General features: G+C 51.6%; 1 protein-coding gene across 4 annotated transcripts in view; it reads right to left on the bottom strand.

Annotated features, from left to right (window-relative positions):
• ZDHHC3 (zinc finger DHHC-type palmitoyltransferase 3) overlaps window positions 1–21878 on the bottom strand; it is a 46397-nt gene extending 24519 nt beyond the window's left edge. For 3 of the 4 annotated variants that reach the window (XM_066351145.1, XM_066351142.1, XM_066351144.1), the window contains exons 1-2: window positions 21644–21878; window positions 7714–8043 (exon numbers count right to left, since the gene is read on the bottom strand). In XM_066351145.1, the coding sequence (XP_066207242.1) occupies window positions 7714–8019 (306 nt within the window). In that variant the 5' untranslated portion in view covers window positions 8020–8043; window positions 21644–21878. Of the gene's footprint in view, window positions 1–7713; window positions 8097–8529; window positions 8660–21643 lie in introns of those variants that run through there. The other variant, XM_066351143.1, reaches the window with a different exon arrangement.
• Window positions 21879–21904: the final 26 nt, after the last annotated feature.

The raw sequence follows: 21904 nt of genomic DNA, 5'->3' as shown, positions 1-21904 counted from the left end.
TGGTGAACACAGGCAGCGGAGGGGGTCTGACAAAAGCCAAAAACAAACAAATAACCCCGCCCCCCCAAAAAAAAACCCCACTAAGCTATACACTGGAAACCAGTATAAAATAAAACTGAAAGTAAAAAACTAACAAGCAAAACACAAAACCCAAACTCTGGAATGTTCTGTGAAGATACAATCTACGGAATCCATGAAACGGGAATGGAAATGGAAATCTCTGTGTTAAAAGACTGAGCAGAAAGAACGAGGATAAGGAAAAAAATAATAGCCTAGAAGGCCTTTTAATTCTCTTTAATGTAAAAAGTAAATGAGTTCGAGCAACTGTGTGACCTTTTACGAATCCTGAAGCCACAGAACTAGAACTGGAAGTTGCTGCTGTCACATGGACAAGGGAAAAGCACAAAAGAACGCCATTCCCGGGGAGAGGAAGCAGTGAGGCTGAGTTTCCCTAAATAAGGGGCCAGGTCGGGGTTTTGTCCTCCTCCCTCGCCCCACCAGTGTTTAAGTTCCCAGCCGCCAGAACTCGCTGTGACTTCAGGACGCCCAACATCAAGGGCCAGGAGAGGAGGCCTCCACTGCCTCCACGCCAAGGGCAGCGGAGCTCGCATTCGGGGTTATGGCTCGCTGCTCCAGACCACGATGGCGGACGTGCACCAGCCCAGCCTTCCTAAGAGCTGACCCCCCACAGTGACTCCACATGCATACATCTCCTGGAAGGCTCACTCCCATCCAGGTCAGGCCCCATTGGCCTGGGACCCATCTCCAGAGCCAGACCAGCTGGGCCAGCCGACAGCGAGGAGTCTGTGACACAGGCACCTTCCAGTCTCTGCCTCAGAAGTCTTGTCCTTTTTATTTTATTGATTATTTATTAAAGAAGATGGGGGAGAAACAGAGACAGAAACATCAGTCTGTTTCTGTATGTGCCCTGACCAGGGATCGAACCGGTAACCGTAACCTCTGTGCATTGGGAATGATTCTCTAACCCACAGAGCTATCCAGCCAGGGCTCTGCTTTTTAAAGCGTATGCTCTTTTGGGCTTATCTCCACAGATTTCAGAACTTCCTGTCATTAGTTCTGTGCCACAGGGAAGGGAAGGCCTGCCCAGACATCTGTCAATGTCGTCTTGCTTCATTACTGAGAACGCCCCTCCCCCATTCTTATTCGTCTCACAGGGACATCTGGAAGCTTCCATTTGTACAGCCTGGCAGACCAAGACTTAGACCCCCCCCTCATTTCCAAAGTAATACTTGTTCAGTTTTTAAAAACATACAGACAAGAAAATTAAAAGGGAAAACCCCACTTTTGATTTAGGACCCAAGGAGAACTACTCGCATTTGAAGCGTATTCTAGTCTTTTCTGTGTACACAGTAAGCTAAAAACACTTTTTAAAATCTATAGCTCCATTAAAAATGCTAGTACGCTTCTAGACTATGTATTGGTCCACAGTGGGAGCCGTTTATATCTAGGGAGGGAGGTGCCCCAGGCTTCGGCAGGCACTCCCCTCAGGGGCTGGCCCAGCGTCCCTCTTCTCCAACCCCACCCGCTCCCATTTCTGTTTGAGAGAAAACCCGAGGCGGCGGGTCAAGCCCTTCCATGTTCCTCCACGCCAGGGACCCCCTCTCACCAGGACCCTGAGCACCTTACTCCCTGTGGCCAAATCCAAAGGTGACTTTTAGCCCTCTTCCCCCACGGTCTGCTCCAAGATCTGGGTCCCCCGCCTGCCACTTTCCCACAGCAGTCTGCTCCCCCTGAGGCTCTGCCTTTCCCCTTCCACTGAGAACCTGCCCACCCGGACCCTGGTGCTCCCCAGGCTCCACCACTCCCCCCGCCCACAGCCTCCCCCATCACCTCCCGGTGAGGAGAGAGAGGTGGGCCGAGTCCCCCCACAGCCTCCCCCCATCACCTCCCGGTGAGGAGAGAGGTGGGCCGAGTCCCCCCACAGCCTCCCCCATCACCTCCCGGTGAGGAGAGAGAGGTGGGCCGAGTCCCCCCACAGTGTCTCCCCCCATCACCTCCTGGTGAGGAGAGAGAGGTGGGCCGAGTCCCCCCCCCACACACAGCCTCCCCCCACCACCTCCCGGTGAGGAGAGAGAGGTGGGCCGAGTCCCCCCCACACACACAGCCTCCCCCCATCACCTCCCGGTGAGGAGAGAGAGGTGGGCCGAGTCCCCCCCACACACACAGTCTCCCCCCACCACCTCCCGGTGAGGAGAGAGAGGTGGGCCGAGTCCCCCCCCACAGCCTCCCCCCATCACCTCCAGGTGAGGAGAGAGAGGTGGGCCGAGTCCCCCCACAGCCTCCCCCCATCACCTCCCGGTGAGGAGAGAGAGGTGGGCCGAGTCCCCCCCCACAGCCTCCCCCCATCACCTCCAGGTGAGGAGAGAGAGGTGGGCCGAGTCCCCCCACAGTGTCTCCCCCCATCACCTCCCGGTGAGGAGAGAGAGGTGGGCCGAGTCCCCCCCCCCACAGCCTCCCCCATCACCTCCCGGTGAGGAGAGAGAGGTGGGCCGAGTGCCCCCCCAGAGCCTCCCCCCATCACCTCCAGGTGAGGAGAGAGAGGTGGGCTGAGTCCCCCCCCCACAGTTTCTCCCCCCATCACCTCCCGGTGAGGAGAGAGAGGTGGGCCGAGTCCCCCCCACACACACAGCCTCCCCCCATCACCTCCCGGTGAGGAGAGAGAGGTGGGCTGAGACAAGGGGTTCTGAGTCCAGGTGGTCCGGGCAGTGGAACCACTCTAGACCTCTAAATAGTTGAAGTGTTTCCGGAACACGAGAGCTCCTTTGATGGCATTACACAACCTTGGAGCGGGCAAGGAGGGCACCTGACATCAAACACCAGTCTGACTGTGGTCCTGACCACACTCGTGCCAGCTCCAGGCCAGCCCAGCTGCTGAGAGGCGCCGGCCCCACCCCTCTGTCCGTCTGTGCCCTGTCCTCTCGACAGGACTACCCTTTTATCCCATGTCTCAAATGGGAGTCTCACCTGCGAGGGGGTTGCTTACATATCTGTGTCATTTCCCTCTCCCCTTTTCTGCTCAAGGTCAGTGGACTCGTTTACCAAGTGACTGCTAAACTGCCCAGAAAGTATGGCCGCGGCAGGCATTTCAAAGCTGGAAGTGGCCCAGTAACTATTTTGCAGAGACTGTAAGACCTGTTTTTTGTTTGTTTTTACTGGTAATACTAACAAAACCAAAACGACATGCAGTGTATACATTGTCATACATTGTTTATAACCTTAGGGTGTAACTGTTTCAGAAAGTAATAGGCAACATGGATTCTTGAGACATAAAGCATTAGGATCCTGCTAGGGAACCCACAATCCTGCAGAGGCATCTTTCTAAACACAGACTCCAGCCCTAACCCATCGCCCTCTGTGGGAGCTGGGCTCCCAGCCCTGCTCCCCGGAAGAGCAGGGGCCACGGGGTGCTGCCACCACCACTCATGGCTCTCACAGTGGCAGGGGGCCACCACGGCTCTCATCTGGGATGGAAGCCGAGCAGCACACCACCGTGAGGATCACCTTCCCGCCTCCAACTGCAAGGGGCCAGGCTGAGGAGGCCTGGAGCCCATGTGGGGGCAAAAGAACACACACACGCGAGGGCAGCAGGAACGCCAGGGCAGAAGCCCCTTTCCACACACACCCCCCCTCACCCCATCCCAGCCCACCCCACATCCAGGATGTTCCCTGATTCACATGCCTTCTAGAAACCAGTGACCTCTACACTCCAGTCTGATCGGCCTCTCCAGCAGCTCGAGACCTGGCCATCTACTGCCCACCTGGATCTGCACTTACATGGGAGTATAGACACGGTTTGGCCAGAACAAAAGCCTAGATTTCTCTTTCAAAATCTATTCTCCCCAGACTCCCGTTCAATAAATGGCACCGACAGTCAATCCTCCCCGCGGCTCAAGCCGCCAGTCTGGAAGGCACACTCTTGGATACCTTTCTGTCTGCTCTTGTGAATGGCAGTTCTCAGACCTGGCTGACATGAGGGACTCTCGGGAGCTTTAAAACATCCCAATACCCAGGGCCCGGTCTCCGACCAATTAAAGTAGACCCTCGGGGGCGGGGCCCAGGCATAGGTACTTTTTAAAAGCTCCCTAAGGGATTCTAATGTGCAGCCAGGCTTGAGAATTAGTGGCTTAAAATCTCCTCCAAACCCAGCAGCTTCTCTCCTGTTCCACTGCTCCCCCACCCTGGTTTGAGCCACACGTCCCGCACGGACACTGCAATACCTCCCCTCCCATCTTCCTTTCACTTGTCCCCACCCAAACCCCCATCCCAAGCACAGAATCTGTCACATCCCGCCTGGAGAGATAAAGCATTAGGGTCCTGCTAGGGAACCCACAATCCTGCAGAGGTGTCTTTTTAAACACAGACTCCAGCCCTAACCCATCCGCCCTCTGTGGGAGCTGGGCTCCCAGCCCTGCTCCCAGGAAGAGCAGGGGCCGCGGGGTGCTGCCACCACCACTCATGGCTCTCACAGTGGCAGGGGGCCACCGTGGCTCTCACTCAGGTGTTGGCGTGGGCATCACCTCCTCCATCACAGGGATAGTCCCATTTCATAACGCAGATGTCTTCGCACTGCATTCAGAATACAGACCAGCGTTCTCGGGAAGCCCACAGGCCTGCAAGATTGGGCTTCTGCAGCCCTCTCCACCTCATCTGGCCCTCCTGCTCCCACTCCAGGCTCCTGTCACCCTGGTCTTAGTCCCATTTCACTTTTTTTTTTTTAAATTAAGAGGTGGGGACGCAGAAAGACTCCCTACATGCACCCTAACCAGGATCCACCCAGCAAGCTCCCCTATGGGGTGATGCTCTGCCCATCTGGGGCTGTTGTTCTGTTGCTTGGCAACCAAGCTATTTTTTAACCCCTGACGCCAGCCCATGGTGCTATCCTCAGTGCCTGGGCCAACTTGCTTAAATGAGCCATGGCTGCGGGAGGAGGGAAAGGGGAGTGTGAGAGAGAGAGAGAGAAGGGGGAGGGCCCAGATGGTTGCCTCTCTTGTGTGCCCTGACTGGGAATCAACCATTTCACTAAAAAAAAAAAAATTTTTTTTTAAATTCTTTTAATTGATTTTAGACTGAGAAAGGGAGAGAGAGACAGGAACATTAATTTGTTCCTGCATGTGCCCTGATCATGGATTGAACTCTGTGCTTTGGGACAATGCCCAAACCAACTGAGCTATCCGGCCAGGGATAGTCCCATTTCTTAAACATGTGCCTACTTCTGGGCCTTCGTACCTCCTTTCCTCTTCCTACAAAGCTTTGCCCTTACATCTTCATTTGTCCGACTTGCAACTTCATGTCACTCAAGTCTCAGCTCAAATGGTACCACCTTGGAGAGACATTCATGACTACCTTGATCTAAAGCCCTTTATCCCGTAAGCCCACCACGTCACCCCCATTACACTGTCTCATTGTCTTTACAGCACTCATCACTCTGAAATCATCTCCTTCAACCACGTTGCTGCTGCCTGACCCCGACGTGAGGACATGAGGCTCAGGAGGGCAGGGGTTTGGATCTGAGGACGTGAGGCTCAGGAGGGCAGGGGTTTGGGTCTGAGGACGTGAGGCTCAGGAGGGCAGGGGTTTGGATCTGAGGACGTGAGGCTCAGGAGGGCAGGGGTTTGGATCTGAGGACGTGAGGCTCAGGAGGGCAGGGGTTTGGGTCTGAGGACGTGAGGCTCAGGAGGGCAGGGGTTTGGGTCTGAGGACGTGAGGCTCAGGAGGGCAGGGGTTTGGATCTGAGGACGTGAGGCTCAGGAGGGCAGGGGTTTGGATCTGAGGACGTGAGGCTCAGGAGGGCAGGGGTTTGGGTCTGAGGACGTGAGGCTCAGGAGGGCAGGGGTTTGGGTCTGAGGACGTGAGGCTCAGGAGGGCAGGGGTTTGGGTCTGAGGACGTGAGGCTCAGGAGGGCAGGGGTTTGGGTCTGAGGACGTGAGGCTCAGGAGGGCAGGGGTTTGGGTCTGTCTGGCTCACGGCTGTACCCACTGCTCAGAATGGAACCTCTCCATGGAAACCTCTCACTCAGTAAACACGCCATTCACTGTATTCCCTCCTCAGTGCTCCGGGCTCCTCCTCCTGTCCCCAGAGTGATCCTAGTGAACTGACAATCTGATCTCTCACTCCTTTGTCTAACATCCTCAGGGGCTCCAACACCTGCCCTACTTCTTAGGCACTGCGCCCACACTGCCGACACAGACCCACACGCCTCCCAAGTCCCCAGCCTTCCAACCACATATGGTCGCCTAGAGGAGCCACACTCCTGCACCCCGGGTCTTTGTGCAGGCTGCCCCCTTAGCTGGGGTGTTGTCCATGTTTTCCCGCCCTATGGCCCTCCCCGCCCCAGCTCATACACACTGCTCTGATGAGAACTGGCGTGGGCATCACCTCCTCCAAGCAGCCACCCCTGCCTAGACTGGTTAACGTCCCCTCTCTTGTTCTTGCGCAGCAACCTGTGCTTCCTTTAGCCCAGCCTTGATCACACAGGTTAGCTTCTCTAGACAGAGGGGACCCTGAAGGCAACAACAGGGCCTGGGACCTAACAGAAACTAAATTATAATGTGAGCAAAATAATATCTTTTAGTCCTGTATCCCCAATAGCAAGGGCATCATAAACATCTGAACAAACCCTTCACTTGTACCAGTATGACAAGCTGATGCTGCTGGGAAAACTCCTTCATACCCTTGTGCTTTGGGACACTTCCGATTCTAACCACGTAGTTCGCTTCCTTCAGGTGACGGCTGCTCAGTGACCCCATAAGTGGCCCCGGCCTGCCGGTGTGCCATCTCCCCAGGCATGTGCATGAGAGGAGGCGCTGTCTGGACCGGCTGCTGACATGTAACTGAGCTAGGAAAGCCATGTTCCCTTGGGACAATTAACAATCCACCACCTGAACCAGCAAGAAATGCAGCCCTTTAAGAAGGGAACTAGCTCAGGACCTGGTGTCCTGACTAAGCCTTCCCTGAGGCTCACAGAATGGAAATCTGTGAGACCACTGCCACTGTCATTAGGAATGCTTTCCCCTTCAGTTAAACACACTCGTCCCAAGTACTGGAACACTTAAGACATAGGAGGTCTTTATCAAATAACACAGTCTCTTGCTTTTCCATACATAATGAACAGAAACAGAGGACTTAATACCAGGGTACTTGACATCCAACAGCCAGTGCACAGCTCAGTGTACGTAGCTAAGTCACTGGGGAGAACACCACCGCTTGGCCCACTGATATTCACCAGGAGGCACTTGCTGCGGCCTGAAACAGGCTTGTCCAGCTTTTCAGGGAAAGATGAGCCTTGCCCAAAGTGAAGGCCATTTCTGTGCAGGTTCCTGGAATCGGATATGGCCTTCATTTCGAACCCACCAAGCTCCCGTCCTGTCTCTGCTGCAAAGCCCTGTCCTGCCCCACCCCCAGCATGCTCTGTGCCCCTCAGCCGGCCCCAGCTTTACTGTTATCTGACTGCTCCTTCCTAACTAGAGGCCAGACTTCCCCTGGACACCCCGCAGGTTCCATCAGTGCACACGCCAACGTGCAGGTGGTCTCATCCACCCGCCAGGCAGGCTGCGGCACAGACGGTGTTCCCTGCCCGGCCCCAGCCCCCTCGTCTCCACATTCCCGAGGTCAGAGGGAACATGCAGGCTGTGGCCATGGCAGGGCCAGAGGAGGAGAGAGTGGGCTGGTCAAAACAAGCCCAGACATACTCACGGGGTCCGTCAGCATGGCCCGGCAGTGGGAGGCCAGGGCCAAGAAGGCCAGCAGGTTGAAGATAACTCCATTGATGACGCTGTACACGTAGTCTCGGGATGGAATCAGCATGACAAAGAGGACCACAAACTCCGCGTAGAGGACCAGAAACCAGGTGACAATAGCACAGGCGATGCCACAGCCGTCGCGGATAAACCACATGGTTCCCCCAGGACCAGGGTAGGGAGGCGGGACGCACTTCTCTGGCTGCAGGTATTCTGGCTTCCGCTCAATGTCTCGGAAGTGATGGGTGGGGATAAGCATCATAAGCTATTCTGTCCATACTGGCATCTGGAAGAGAGAAGACCCAGACAGTCTTGTCACCAAACATTTAACAAAATGGCCTTTTCTTTTTTTTTTTTTTTTTTTTTTTTTTTTTTTTTTTCATTTTTCTGAAGCTGGAAACAGGGAGAGACAGTCAAACAGACTCCCGCATGCGCCCGACCGGGATCCACCCGGCACGCCCACCAGGGGCGACGCTCCGCCCACCAGGGGGCGATGCTCTGCCCATCCTGGGGGTCGCCATGTTGCGACCAGAGCCACTCTAGCGCCTGAGGCAGAGGCCACAGAGCCATCCCCAGCGCCCGGGCCATCTTTGCTCCAATGGAGCCTTGGCTGCGGGAGGGGAAGAGAGAGACAGAGAGGAAAGCGCGGCGGAGGGGTGGAGAAGCAAATGGGCGCTTCTCCTGTGTGCCCTGGCCGGGAATCGAACCCGGGTCCTCCACACGCTAGGCCGACGCTCTACCGCTGAGCCAACCGGCCAGGGCCCAAAATGGCCTTTTCAACATGAGCGGGAGTATCTATGCGTGAACCGCCTGCAGAAAAGCTGCATAAACCTTCTGTTCATTTAAAATGTAAGGTCTCTCCCTTACTCCTGAGCACTAACTTAGCCTTTGTGAATCAGGGCCACCTTGCCAAAGTGTTCACGGGACGGATAACAGAAGGGAGCCTTCAAAGGGCAAAGGCCTCGTCCAAGGTCCACCAGAGCTGTGGCAGCTCGGAGACAGACCAGAGCCGGTCTCAGGAGGTGTGTTCAGATGGGGACCTAAAAGACAAAGGGTGGGGGAGCACCGGGCCCTGGGAAACTGTCTGCGGTAGGAACGCCACTGCCTCTACACCAGGGACAAGCCCAGAGCCCAATGTTGCGGCTGCCCGGGGTTAACGGGGTGAGTAGAGGGAAGTAAGTAGTGTCACCCATGGTTAGTGTTAAGCTGTGACCATTTTAAGACACTAACTTACTTACTAGACTTTGTTAGCCGGTGATAATGGCCAGTCACCAGAACGGGAACCTTCTGAAATGAGCCAGGCTTTTCAGCTCTGTGGACAAACTGGTTCCTCCTCCAGGGATGAGAGACTGGGGGTCTGTTCTACTTGTGGGTGATGGGGAAAGTGTGGGAATGCTGAGCAATGAGTCCAAGGATGCTCCCCACCACCTGGCTTTTGCCTCCCCGCCTGTGAAGACAACACATTCCCGCCCCGGCCACCTCCGCACAGGGTGCCGTGAGCGTTGGGGGAGTTGGCACTACTCGTGATGGACACTGTGGACCGGGACACCCCGTGCAGGGCACAGCTTGCGTGCACATGCTTGCTCTAGGGAAGACATCCCTTCCTGCAGAAACAAGCGCAAGCCGCACGCGCTTCCTCCCTGACGGCCGCGGGTCTCTGGAAGCAGAGCTGAGATGACTGGGATCAGTCACTACGGTCTGTCTGTCTGTCTGTCCGCAGCATACTCTACGAGGCACAGCAGTACGGAGTGCCCCCCTCCCCGCCATTTCTTTATCTTAAAGTCTGTGGCCCGTTGTATCCCTAACCCGGTTTCAGTTAGAAACTGGGAAGATTCCAGCTGACCTCCAGATGTAGGTGCCACAGAAAGGCCACCGTAGCACAGTCTACAGCACAGGAAGAGACATCCTGGTCTACTGAAAACTCAGGTAGCCTCACAGTCACTCGCGCAGTGCCGGCTACGGGTGTTTCCAGGGCAAGCATTCAGGGGTGTGAAGGACACCTTTACCCTTCCACCCACTTTTCCTTCTCCTTCCACTCCCCTCAACAGAGAGAAAGCGCATGTGGACTGAGGACAGCACAGTCCCAACAAGGAAGGTGTGTCCAGAGAGCCGAGAGGACAGCACAGCTACTGCTACTCAAAATGACATTCTAGAGTCAAAAGTCGCACATACTGACAATGTAGGAATAGGGCAGGTCTCTTTCCCAGGGTGGCAGAGAATGAACGGTTCAAAGGCAGCTGAATGTGTCCTGTGTAACTAACTGTCCAAAGAAACATTGACTCAACAAATACACAGTGACCATCACATGCTGGGTACACTGTGTTGGGGGCCGGAGAACGAGAAGTCACACACAGATAGAATCACCATCCCAAGCAGAGGAAAAGCGGTGGTTCCCAATGTTCACTGAACAGAATATTCTAACAGAGCAACCTGTGCTCTCCAGAACACAGTGGCAATTAGTGTTGCCAGTGGCAACCCAGAGGCTTTAAAAGGTGCAGGGATGCCTTCTGAAGCACCAAACAGGACAGCAGGAGATCACAGACTTTGACCTGTGCCCCGCAAATTCTAAACTCTGTGCAACCCAAACCATACAAACAAAAGGTGAAATCCACAAAGTTCCCCAATGATTCAAAAGCTGACCAAAGCTCAAGATTTCGACAACCTCCAGATGCAACCATTCTCTTGGTTTTTCCTGCTGCCATACAGATTTGTGTGTATGTCACCGATGTTCTCACAAGCGCTATTTAAGCTCTAGTCTAGACCAATACCGTTTTACTGGACCACAGCTATACCATTGGATTACATCCTGTCTGTGTCTGCTGCTGCATTGTAACAGAAGAGCTCAGTATTCTGACGGAGCTGTATGACCAGCCAGGCTCCAGCTTTACTCTCTGGCACAGAAGTCTGCTGAGCCCTGGTTGAGGTAGTTGTTACCCACCAAATACAAGGTGGGGTAACAAGTAGGTTTACAGTGGTTTGTATGGAAAATAACACAATCATTAATAAATAATAATACAAGAATAAAGTCTGTGTTTCAGGTACTCACGACTGTAAACATACTTCTAATCCCACCCTTTAATTGAGATCCATCCCAAGTCCTGCCTTCCTGCCAACCAGCTCAGGGAAGATGACCAGCTGGTGAGCAGCTCACATCACCCTCTCCACCCCAATGGCAGCAAAATCTCCTGTCACCTGCAGGCTGAGGGGCGTCTCATCATAACCTGTGTGCCCCATCAAACTGGTCTTCAATGATCACAAACAGTGTGGTTTTCAGAAATGGAGGATCACTGAAAACAAAAGTCAGAGCAATGCTCGTTTAGATACTTCCAGTGATTAAATTATTCTGTGTATTCAGAAGCGGATGGCTGCATCCTATCCTGACAGTTACTCATTCTGGATTGCAGACATGGCGATGGCTCGACCTAACTAGTCATATTTCATATGTGTGGTTTTACTGAGTAACAGGCCCTCCACATGAGTAAATCTCCCAGGTAACTGGCTACTTCCTGTCTTAAAATTCCCATCCAATTCTTTGGAAGTATTTAGAGTCATTATCAGGAACATCAATTACTGGAGTGTATTGGTAACTATGCCCTCAGGGGGTTCCAGATTCACTGGGCTGCCACCTCACACCAGCTGGCCTGTTCAGACTATTATAATTGCGGCTTCCTCCTCCATTCCTGGATGCCGTCCTTTCTGGGCCGACAGTTACCAATCCTCCCAACATACCCTCTATTTAGTTACTGTTGCTAATTGGCTGTGGGCTGGAAAAACAAATAAACCAAAATCTTGTTAGGCTTGTTTGTAAAAGAAGGGGACTTGTTTTAGGCAGCAGGCCTTGAGGGCACAGCCGCTACGTCCTCCCACCATTCAGCCGCTGTGGGCTGGACGCCCTGCCTTTTATTAGCCCAGAGCCTGGCCCATAGTCGCCACTTACTATGTGTGTTCGTTACACAAATGCGTGAATAAAATGCACGAGCTCTGTGATTCCAGGCCCATCTCGTGAAGGCTTTTCTGCTTACTTCCGGGGCTGTGGCCATATTCCGGATGGTGGACGTGCACCAGGTAGGCCCAAGAAGTGGGCAGACCTGTGTGACTCTTACTCAGGTAACCAGAATGTTCCACCTTGAACAATGTGGGACCAAAGCATGTACAGCAGAGTTCTGTTTTCCCAATACCTGTCACTGGTGAGTGAGAACCCGTGGTCAGGGACAGCACCCAGCCACGGGCACACCTGGCAGAGCCAGACGCTACACTGAGGCACACATTCCACCCACACCCTAGAATTTCAAAATACCCCAATCAAAACCAATCAAGGCATACTGCTTTCAAAAAGTGTACTTAACCCTCAGGCTCCTAAAGGCAACGGAGTCGCTTTCTAACAAGGATTTGTTTAAGCTGGCCAGCTGAAAATCTGAGAACTGTGGGGGAAGCCCACCTTGAAACAGACTGCACACATTCCCTTCACTCTGCCCCTAACAATGACAGAAAAGGCAGACAGTCGCCTCTTTTCCTCTCCTGTTTTGAATTAGGAAGCTGCAATCCTTGGGCTGAGGAGTGGCTCTTTGCCAGTGACCTGCTTCCCACGAGTCCTCGCTCAGAAATGGTTGCCCAGGCCTCTGGGCAGCCACACGAGGAGCTGGTGTGTCCGAGACCCCTCAGGACCACTCCTGCCAGCCACTCACAGACCCTCAGAGGGGCAGCCTCCTCCAGGCCCCCCTCCCTGCCCCTTGCCCTGTTTGCTCTCTAACGTGTCTTACTTCCGTTCAATCTGACTCAAGAAGACATTCATGAAGCAACCACCCAAGGCAAGGAACTGTGTAGAGGGCTCACACCAGGGATGACAGGGACAGCAATGTGTGTGCTGTCCTGCTCTGGCCGCCTCTCCTCTCCTGGCTCCCAGTCTGGTAAGACCAGTCTTGCTGCTCTTTCCCTGCACTAAACCGCAAGTCCCATCTGTTTAGATTTGTGGCCTGCTACCTGGCGTGAGTGTGCTCAAGTCAGTACTTCTTGAGTGAGTGGATATGTAACTCAGACAGACACACCCCACAATACTGCTAGTACACAGATTTCTAATGACAGCACAACAGAGAGGCAAACAGTAGCCCCAAAATAAACAAGCCCCTACCCATAAAACCCAGAGGTGAGATAAACAGACTTGTTGGGGGGGCCAGGCCTTCTGAAGGGGCAGGATCTCGGCGGGGCCCGGAGCCAGGCGCAGCGGCCTGCTGAGACAGAGGCAGGACAGTGAGCGAACTGGCAGGGAGGTGGAGGTGCTGGGGGCAGGCGCTGGCTGTGCAGGCCCGTGTGAAACATCTGTATACAGACTACTTCCAAAAGGACTTTAATCTTTACACCCATTTTTGCTGAATGAACCACGAATCACCATGTTTGAAATGTTTCATACAAAAAAACAGAACAAGTCACTAAACTTTTTCCCAAAGGTGTGGTCCAAAGGGAAGGTGCCTTGTCTTCTGCGTCACACTGTGCCAGCAACCAGGGTGCCGAGACAGGCACAGCTCCACGGCCTCTTCTACAAGAGCTCTACCAAATCAGCATTCTCTCTCCCTCTTGCCTCCTGTGTGTCAGACTCAACCTCCAACAAAAACACTTTAAAATGTTGCACCCTGGAACCGAACTCATACACATTCAAGTTCGTTGAAGGAACCAGGAAATGGGAAGTCAAACCTGCCTGCTTGCCTTACAACTGCCACCGTCCTGTAAATCTCACTCGTGCACACACCCAGGCTCCTAACACGGGGTCTTCCTTTCAGAGAAGAGGCTGGGCTTTGGGCAAGTTAAGAGCTCCTACACTTACTACGACTGGCTAGCTGACCACCTCCCAGCTTTCTAGAAGTATTAAAAAAATACATACCCACGTATGACACAATATGTGACACAAACTTGGGGACCAGTAGAAACTACCATCCGTTTGGGCAACACATTCTACTTTCCCTTTTTATGAATGTGTTTTGTCATACGTTGCAACAATAAGAAAAATTAATAAGACAACTTTAAAACAAGCCCCCACGTAAGATTAACTGGTAAAAAATATCCCTAGCTGAGTCAGAATTTTAGAGTGGGAGGGAACCTTGAAGACCATCTAGTGGATTGTAGTCAAACTCTTGTTTCACAGAAGAGAAAATCCAAGTCCATCAGAGATTTGGTCTAGACAAACATGCAGTACTGTCTGCGGGAATGGAGACGGACCCCGACATGTACGGACACTCCATGCGGACTCCCACCAGGCAGCTCCTTTCCATTCTTACAGCCCAGCACAGAAGCTCCGGTCCCTCACTGCACAGGGAGGAGTGGGGTGCAGAGGTTTCGGTCACTATGCTGAAAGGCATACAGAGCGAGGGAGCGGAGGGGGTTCAGACCAGCTCTGCCGGTCACCAGGGACCACATCTGAGCGCGGCTGCCGCTGCTGCAGCTTTCCTTCGCTAGAGGGAGGGGAGGGATGACGGAACAGGAAACACGAGTTGTTTCCCACTCCCTCGCACCTGAGAAGTCACCTCAATTTAGCTCTGTCTCCATCTCTAACGTGAGCAGGAAAAAGGGGATATTACAATGAATAACACAGAAACTAAAAAAGGTCATAAGAGGCTACTATGAACAACATCAATCATCAGTTTTTCGTTGCGACACCTTAGTTGTTCATCTTGCTTCTCATCTCTCTCCATTCCTGTCTGTTTGTCCCTGCCTATCCCTCTCTCTGACTCTCTCTGTCCCTGTAAGAAAAAAAAAAGAGAGAGAGAGAAAAGGCAACTGAAGAAATGGGAAAAATATTTGTAAACCATATCTGATAGGGGATTAAAATCCAAAATATATGAAGAACTCAAAAAACTCATACAACTCAATAACAAAAAAAACAACCAATTAAAAATGGCCAAATGACTTTGATATTTATCCGAGGAAGATATATGAAAGGCCAAGAGGTACTGAGAACGATGCTCAACTTGACTAGTCCTAAGAGAAATGCAAATTCAAGCCACAATGAGATATCACTTCACGCCATTTAGAAGGCCATCATTGACCCTGGCCGGCTGGCTCAGTGGACAGTGTCAGTTCAGCGTGCGGACATCCTGGGTTCGATCCCAGGTCAGGGCACACAGAAGAAGTGACCATCTGCTTCCCTTCCCCTCCCTCTCCTCTCTCGGTCATCACTTCTCACAGCCAGTGGCTCGACTGGTTCAAGTGTCTGCCCTGGGCACTGAGGACAGCTTGGCTGAATCAAGCATTGGCCCTAGACAGGAGTTGCCAGGTGGATCCTGGCCAGGGTGCACGTGGGAGTTTTGTCTGTCTCCCCTCCTCTCACTTAAAAAATAAAATAAAAAAGAATGGCCATCATCAAAGAGATGAACAAATGTTGGTGTTGATATAGAGAAAAGGGAACCCTCGTACACTGCTGGTGGGACTGTCAATTGGTACAGCCACTATGGAAAACTGTATGGAAGATCCTCAAAGAGTTAAAAATAGAACTACCATATGATCCAGCAACACCACTTCTGGGTGTAGATAGCCAAAGGAAGTGAAAACACTAACCTGAATAGACAGCTGCAGCCCCATGTTCATAGCAGCATTATTTATAATAGCCAAGACATGAAACAACCTGTCTATGGATGGATGAATGGATCAAGAAGTGGTCACACACACACACACACTGGAATGTCATTCAGCCATAAAAAATGAGGAAATCTTACTATTTGAAACAATATGCCTGGCCTGTGGTAGCGCAGTGGAAAAGGCGTCCACACGGAATGCTGAGGTCACTAGTTCGAAACCCTGAGCTTGCCTGGTCAAGGCACGTACGGCAAGCAACCAATGGAGAACCAAATGAAGCAACTATGAGTGATACTTCTCATTGCCCCCCCCCCCGCACCTCTTCTCTTTGTAAAAGCAATAAATAAAATCTTTAAAAAAAAAAGGAAACAACATGAATGGAACTTGAAGGCATTATGCTAAATGAAATGTCAGAGAAAGATAAATCATATATAATCTCACTTTTATGTGGCATCTTAAAAAAACAAGCCCAAATGCAAGAAAAAGAGATCAGACTTATTGTTAGCTACATATATTGAGAGTAAACTGTGTGTCCTTCTCACAAGGAAAAAACTTTTCACCTTTTTTCTTGATATTATATGTATATGAGGAGATGGATGTTAGCTGAACCTATTGTGGTCATCATTGCACAATATATGTAAATCAAACTCTCATGCTGTACACCTTACACTTGTACAGTGACGTATGTCAATTATTTCCTAGTAAAACTGGAAAAAAGGGGGTAGGGGTTGAGCCAGTTCACTTCCTGGTCCCTGCTGATCCCACTCCCCCCAGCACTGAAGGGTGCAAGCGCAGAGCCTCCGGAGGAGCCAGGGACACAAGGCTTAGTGTGCTCATGAGGCCGCAGCCCCTGCCTACTGGCGATTGCTCTCTGGTGTCTGTTAGCGGGCTCTGAAGACATGTGGGAGGCTAGAGCCAAACAAAATAAAACCAGTGGGGAGTCAAGAGACCAAAATTCCCCTCCAGGTCCTGCTGGTCATTAACCTCATGATTTCGAGCAAGACAGCTCCGCTCTCTGAGCCTCAGCGCCTCACCTATAAAATAGGAGGCAAGACGGAGCTGACCGCTCAATTCCCTTCTTCAGGGCTGAGGTTCTGATTCCCCTGTTCTCTGGAACAAATTCCACATTTCCTTTGTTAATTTCTTGAATTTTTATATTTTTGTGAAAAGCATCCCTTGGTCCTGGCCAGTTGGCTCAGTGGTAGAGCGTCAGCATGGTGAGCAGAAGTCCTGGGTTCGATTCCCGGCCAGGGCACACAGGAGAAGCGCCCATCTGCTTCTCCACCCCTCCCCCTCTCCTTCCTCTCTGTCTCTCTCTTCCCCTCCCGCAGCTAGGCTCCATTGGAGCAAAGATGGCCCGGGCGCTGAGGATGGCTCCTTGGCCTCTGCCCCAGGCGCTGGAGTGGCTCTGGTCGCAACAGAGCGACGCCCCGGAGGGGCAGAGCATAGCCCCCTGGTGGGCAGAGCGTGCGTGCCGGGTGGATCCTGGTAGGGCGCATGCGGGAGTCTGTCTGACTGTCTCTCCCCGTTTCCAGCTTCAGGGAAAAAAAAAAAAAATCCCTTAAGTTCTTTTCCCCACTCTTTGTTAATATTCAAAAAGAAGCCCACCAATAAGTGTTAGCAATTTTTCTGAACGTGTTCAGTTTTTTTAATCAAATATGCCATTCCTTTTGTTCACTCATTTATTCTTTTCAGAGCGGAAAAAGCACTATCAAGATACATTACCTATTATAAAGTGGTAAAAGAGAGAAGCCTTAAATCCAAAGTGAAAGACAACCATTTTTCAGGGCTTAAATATTTGTCTATCCAGGATCTAAGTTTTACTACCTGGGAAGATATACATTTTAGGGTAAAATGAGGCTGAGAGGTTAACCGATTTGCTCCAGGTCACAAAGCAAGTTCCTGACAAAGTCCAGACCACTGGAATAGATGCCTACCTCCTTCCACCACAGATCCTTATCCTCCCAACCAACCTGCTTTTCTAGGTTCCCTGCTACTATTCCCTGGCTTGGAAATGCACACCTTGCATATAGCAAAGTTAAAACTTATCGCAACGGGACTGTACTTGCCCCATTAGGCCCGTGTTCCTAAGGTGAAAAATAGGATCCCACCCAAAGCTATTCCAACCCCACTGACCCTGCAGAGGATATATTCATGTCTTAGGCACGGAGAAAAGTCTAGAGTTCCATGGTCAGGTCTCCACGTACCAGGAAGGTTACAGTCTGGAGGCGGCTATGGAAAGAAGGGAGTTTCCCTGGCACTTCCTGAATGAAGGCCTGTTAGGTGGGGCATGCAAACGTCGCCTTCTCACCTTCACAGTTCACAGCGCCTTCAGAACTGGGACAATCTGGCCATTTGTCTATGGAAATCTGCTTCCAAAGAAGAAGTATCCACACATCACTCCCCTATTTCTACTTCAGAGTGTGTTACTTTCTGTGGCTATCAGGGTGTGTGTATGTGTTTAAATATTCCCAGATTTGCTAGTCAGGATACGTGAGTGGCCCCCTCTTCTCACACATGCCCTAGTGAAAGATACAGGAAGCACCCTGGCAAAATGAAACACACTTGTGAAGACCTTTCCGCTAAATAAGAGTACGCTTTACCCATGTATGTATGTCTATCAATTTTTCTATCATTGTAATCAGAAGTTATCATTTCTAGAACAGCAAAACACAGACCTGCTGGCTAGACTAGGTCAGGTTATTTACACTGAATATTCTTCCTTTTTTTTAGATTTTTATTTATTCATTTGAGAGAGAGAGAAAGGGGAGAGGAGCAGGAAGCATCAACTCCCATATGTGCCTTGACCAGGCAAGACCAGGGTTTCGAACTGGTGACCTCAATGTTCCAGGTCGACACTTTATCCACTGCGCCACCACAGGTCAGGCCTATACTGAATATTCTTTAAAGACAAGGTACAGGCAGGACAAATGTAAAGCGTTTAAAGGAAACAGATCTATATAGAAAATAGTAGCTCACTTTAGCTTTTCTGGGGCGCTAGGCTGATCGTGAAAATGCAAAGGAAGCCGTGGCCGGATGGTTCAGTTGGTTAGAGCATCATCCGGAAGCACAGAGGTTGCAGGTTCGATCCAAGGTCAGGGCACACACAGGAACAGATTGATGTTCCTGTCTCTCTCTCTCTCTCTCTCTCTCCATTCCTCTCTTGCTAAAGTCAATAAATAAAAAGACAATGCAAAGAAAAAAGATCTAAAATTTGGCTACCTCTTATACTGGGAATGAAATGTTCATTCCTCTGCTGGGCTTTTCAGAGCGCTCTGTAACTTCAGCACCACGGACTCAGCACTGCACTGAAGCCCTGGGTCTCTGGCTTTTCCTGCTTTCCTGACCCGAGGGTGGGAGGGACAGCCTCATTCCATCTCTTGAAGGTCCCTGCGGCCTGCTAGCGTCTAGCAGCAGCCCTTTACCGCTTGCTCTCGATGCCAGGCCTGCACAATTAGCACCTTATTATAGGGTGGCCCCTTGTCTAATTACAAGCCGCAATTGAGCACTTGATTGTCTTGTTCATGCACTAGTTCAAGTGCCTGGGCTCTCCAGCTATAATAAATCCCAAACTCCCTCCAGATAGGCATATATTTTCAATTTATCTCTTCCGACCCACAAGAACACGGGACTCCTGGCCAAGCAAACACACACTTCCTGCTTGTTTGAAGAGCCGCTAGATGTCTATTCCGGGTGTAAGGCACAGGTTGGAATCTGCGTCTCCATGCCTATCTCAAACTTCTGTACCAGAGCCAATGGCCCTCTCTCTATGCTGTGGAGGGCCCTCCTCAGCTCCTTTTGAGTTAAGCTCTACTCAGCTTGTATGTAACCTTTCCCTTATCTAAAAGGGTTAGACATAGGAATTCCCCATTAACACCACGTTGTACTTTCCTCTAAAAATATGATTCAAGGACTAGACGTTTATGTTTGAACAGACTCCTTGCTTTTGGAATTAAAACTGACTATAGCTCATAGTGCGGTTGCCAATTCCATGACAAACCCAGGCCTCGCTCACCGACTCCTCTGGGGAATAAAACGGGGCCCGGAGGGAGACTGCAGAAAGGGGTGGTTAGGTGTACGAGTATGGGAGCCAGCTTCTTGATTTTCTGGCTAACACATTCTTTAAATTCCTTCAATAAACCAAAAAAAGAACTGTGAATTTACTGATTTTAAAACTGTCTAATGCATTATCGCAACAAATGTCCTGACTGCGTTGAAGTAGAATGATCAGTGAAGGTGTCGTTGTTTTAGTAGAGAATTTAAAATGACCATTCTGTCGTTTCCACCTCTCACGCCTACTTAGCCTAACGTGTCAGACATCATTCATATTATTTAGCAAATACTGCCAACCCTTCTCCATCAAGGAACCTTTAGTCAGCTGTCAGGGAAACAGTGCAAAGAAGATGTTCTATGTTTTTAAAGACTCATTGAAAACTTTTTATCTAAAGATGACTTCATGATGTCCAAACTCAGACTTTGCTTTCTGTCTCTTTTCTGATCTTTCCATTTGCTTCCACTTTTGAAATCTTCAATCCGCTTAGATATCCTACCTACTAAAATTCCACATCCAAGGACTCTCTCTCCTTCCTAAGCAATCTCTAGCATAAAATACCTCAGTATTTTATGTACTAAAAGTACTCAGTACCTTTTAGTAGCCTCAGTCCCTTGTTATCCCACCACAGAGTTCCTCACATGGAACCCAGGTATCCAAACACACCCAAAGGTGCCCCTGTATGACTGCAGGTAGGGCCCCTGTGCTTTCCATAGGAAGGGAACCCTTCCGGCTTCACCTTTCCCGATTCCCCTGGAGGGCAAAGTCCAATCCTGCGAGACGTCTTCCTTGTAGGCGCACCTGTAGAAAACTATGTAGAGACATAAGAAACAACTAATGTCTAGTCTACTAAGAAGCGATCATCTGTTTTGGGAACTCAGCAGTTTAGTGCTTAAGAATGTGGGAGGGTATTTCTTCTCCGTACCTTCCTCAGACCCACCTCCCTAATCCACTGTGCTCATTAGTGCCACCATCACGGGTCTTAACCACCACGTTCTATGGCGAGCTTGGCCCTGGAGCCTTCCCTTCTACCTGGGGAGCTTCTCCGGGCAGAGGTTGTGCTTTACTTGTCTTAGCGTTCCAAAGCTAGCAAAGTCCCTCCACTGTAAGCTCCCAATAGTTATCGTGACACTGGATTGAAGATACCATCTGCTAAACACCAAAACATTCTTTGGATAATCTGGTTTTGAGAACAAGAAAGTTTCTCAAAAATGGAATATCTGCAAAAATCACCAGCTCTCCTCCCTGCTTCACTCACTTCTGGTTAACTTTCCTGCATTTATCTACATGGATCCTTTTTTTTTTTTATTTAATTTTTTCTTTACTGATTTTTAGAGAGGGGAGAGACAGAGAGAGATAGTTGAGTGAGAGGGGAAAAGCGGGAAACATCAACTAGTAGCAGCTGCTTCCCCGTATATGCCTTGACCGGCAAAGTCCCGGATTTGGAAGCCTCGACATCAGTGTTCCAGGTCGAGGCTTTATCTACTGTGCCACCACAGGTCAGGCCACATGGCTCCTTTAAAATCTGTACTGTACTCTCCCTGTCGGCCCTGCCTTAATGGAGTCCTTCAGTGACCCCATATTCACCTTGCAGGTATCCTTTCTGGATATCCAACACCCATAGTCCTATACGGCCACCACCTGGGCTGGCCACTGCTCCCAGGGACCACCCCAACAAGCCAGGACGTCCAGCCACCCAGGGAAGCGTTGGGGACGCCTGGGCACTGCGCCCCTTGCCAGTGCCAGTTACCAAAACTCTGCACCCTACTCTTTTTGGGATAATGCTCTGGCGACGACCCGGGACAAGGGGATCCTGCAAGGTCCTGGGTCAGCGTCGGGTAAGGCGCATAGAGAGAGAGAGCGGGGAATGGGAGGGGAGAATCTCTGGGTGAAGTGAGAACGCCTCGGGACTCACTCCTGGCCCGGACACTTCCCACCGAGAACAACCCAAAGACGGCTTCATCGCCTCTTCCTTTCAGCCACCCCAGGGACCTGGGAAATGCAGGACCCGGGCAGGGGTGCTGGTAGGGGCGAGCGAGGGGTCAATCACGAGTCCGCCTCCCCTCCCTAGGGGTCTCTCTCTCGGCCTCTCTCACGCACGACCGGAGACTTCGCACACACGCGCGCGCACGACCTAACACTTCTACTCCAGTTCTGGGCAATCGGCACCGCGCGCCTCGCCCACTGCGAGTTCTCCGGCTCCGTTCCCGGGCCGCGCCTCTCGCTTCAGCCCAGCTTTTCCACCCAAGCCCGGTTCCGCCTCGCAACTGACCGTGAAGTCGGAGGCAGTGCCCCAGTCCCAGGCCCCTAGCGAGGCTCCCGCCGCAGCCGCCGTCGCCTCCCTCTGCAGTCCCCGACCAGGGACCCGGCCTCGGGCTGCGGCGATGGCTCCCGGCCACGAGCCGCCGCGGCTCCCTGGACTCGTCCAGACACCCGGCGGCGCACAGGAGAAGCCCATCGGGCTCCCGGCAGTGGCGGTGGCGCCTACAGGAGCGGCCGCCGCGCGGGCTGATGACGCACGGGCGCGGGGCGG

This window comes from Saccopteryx leptura, chromosome 10 (genome assembly GCF_036850995.1).
Source record: "Saccopteryx leptura isolate mSacLep1 chromosome 10, mSacLep1_pri_phased_curated, whole genome shotgun sequence".
In the NCBI taxonomy this organism is placed as follows: Eukaryota; Metazoa; Chordata; class Mammalia; order Chiroptera; family Emballonuridae; genus Saccopteryx; species Saccopteryx leptura.
The sequence above is the reverse complement of the archived record's forward strand: the minus strand, read 5'-3'. Positions and strand labels throughout refer to the sequence as shown.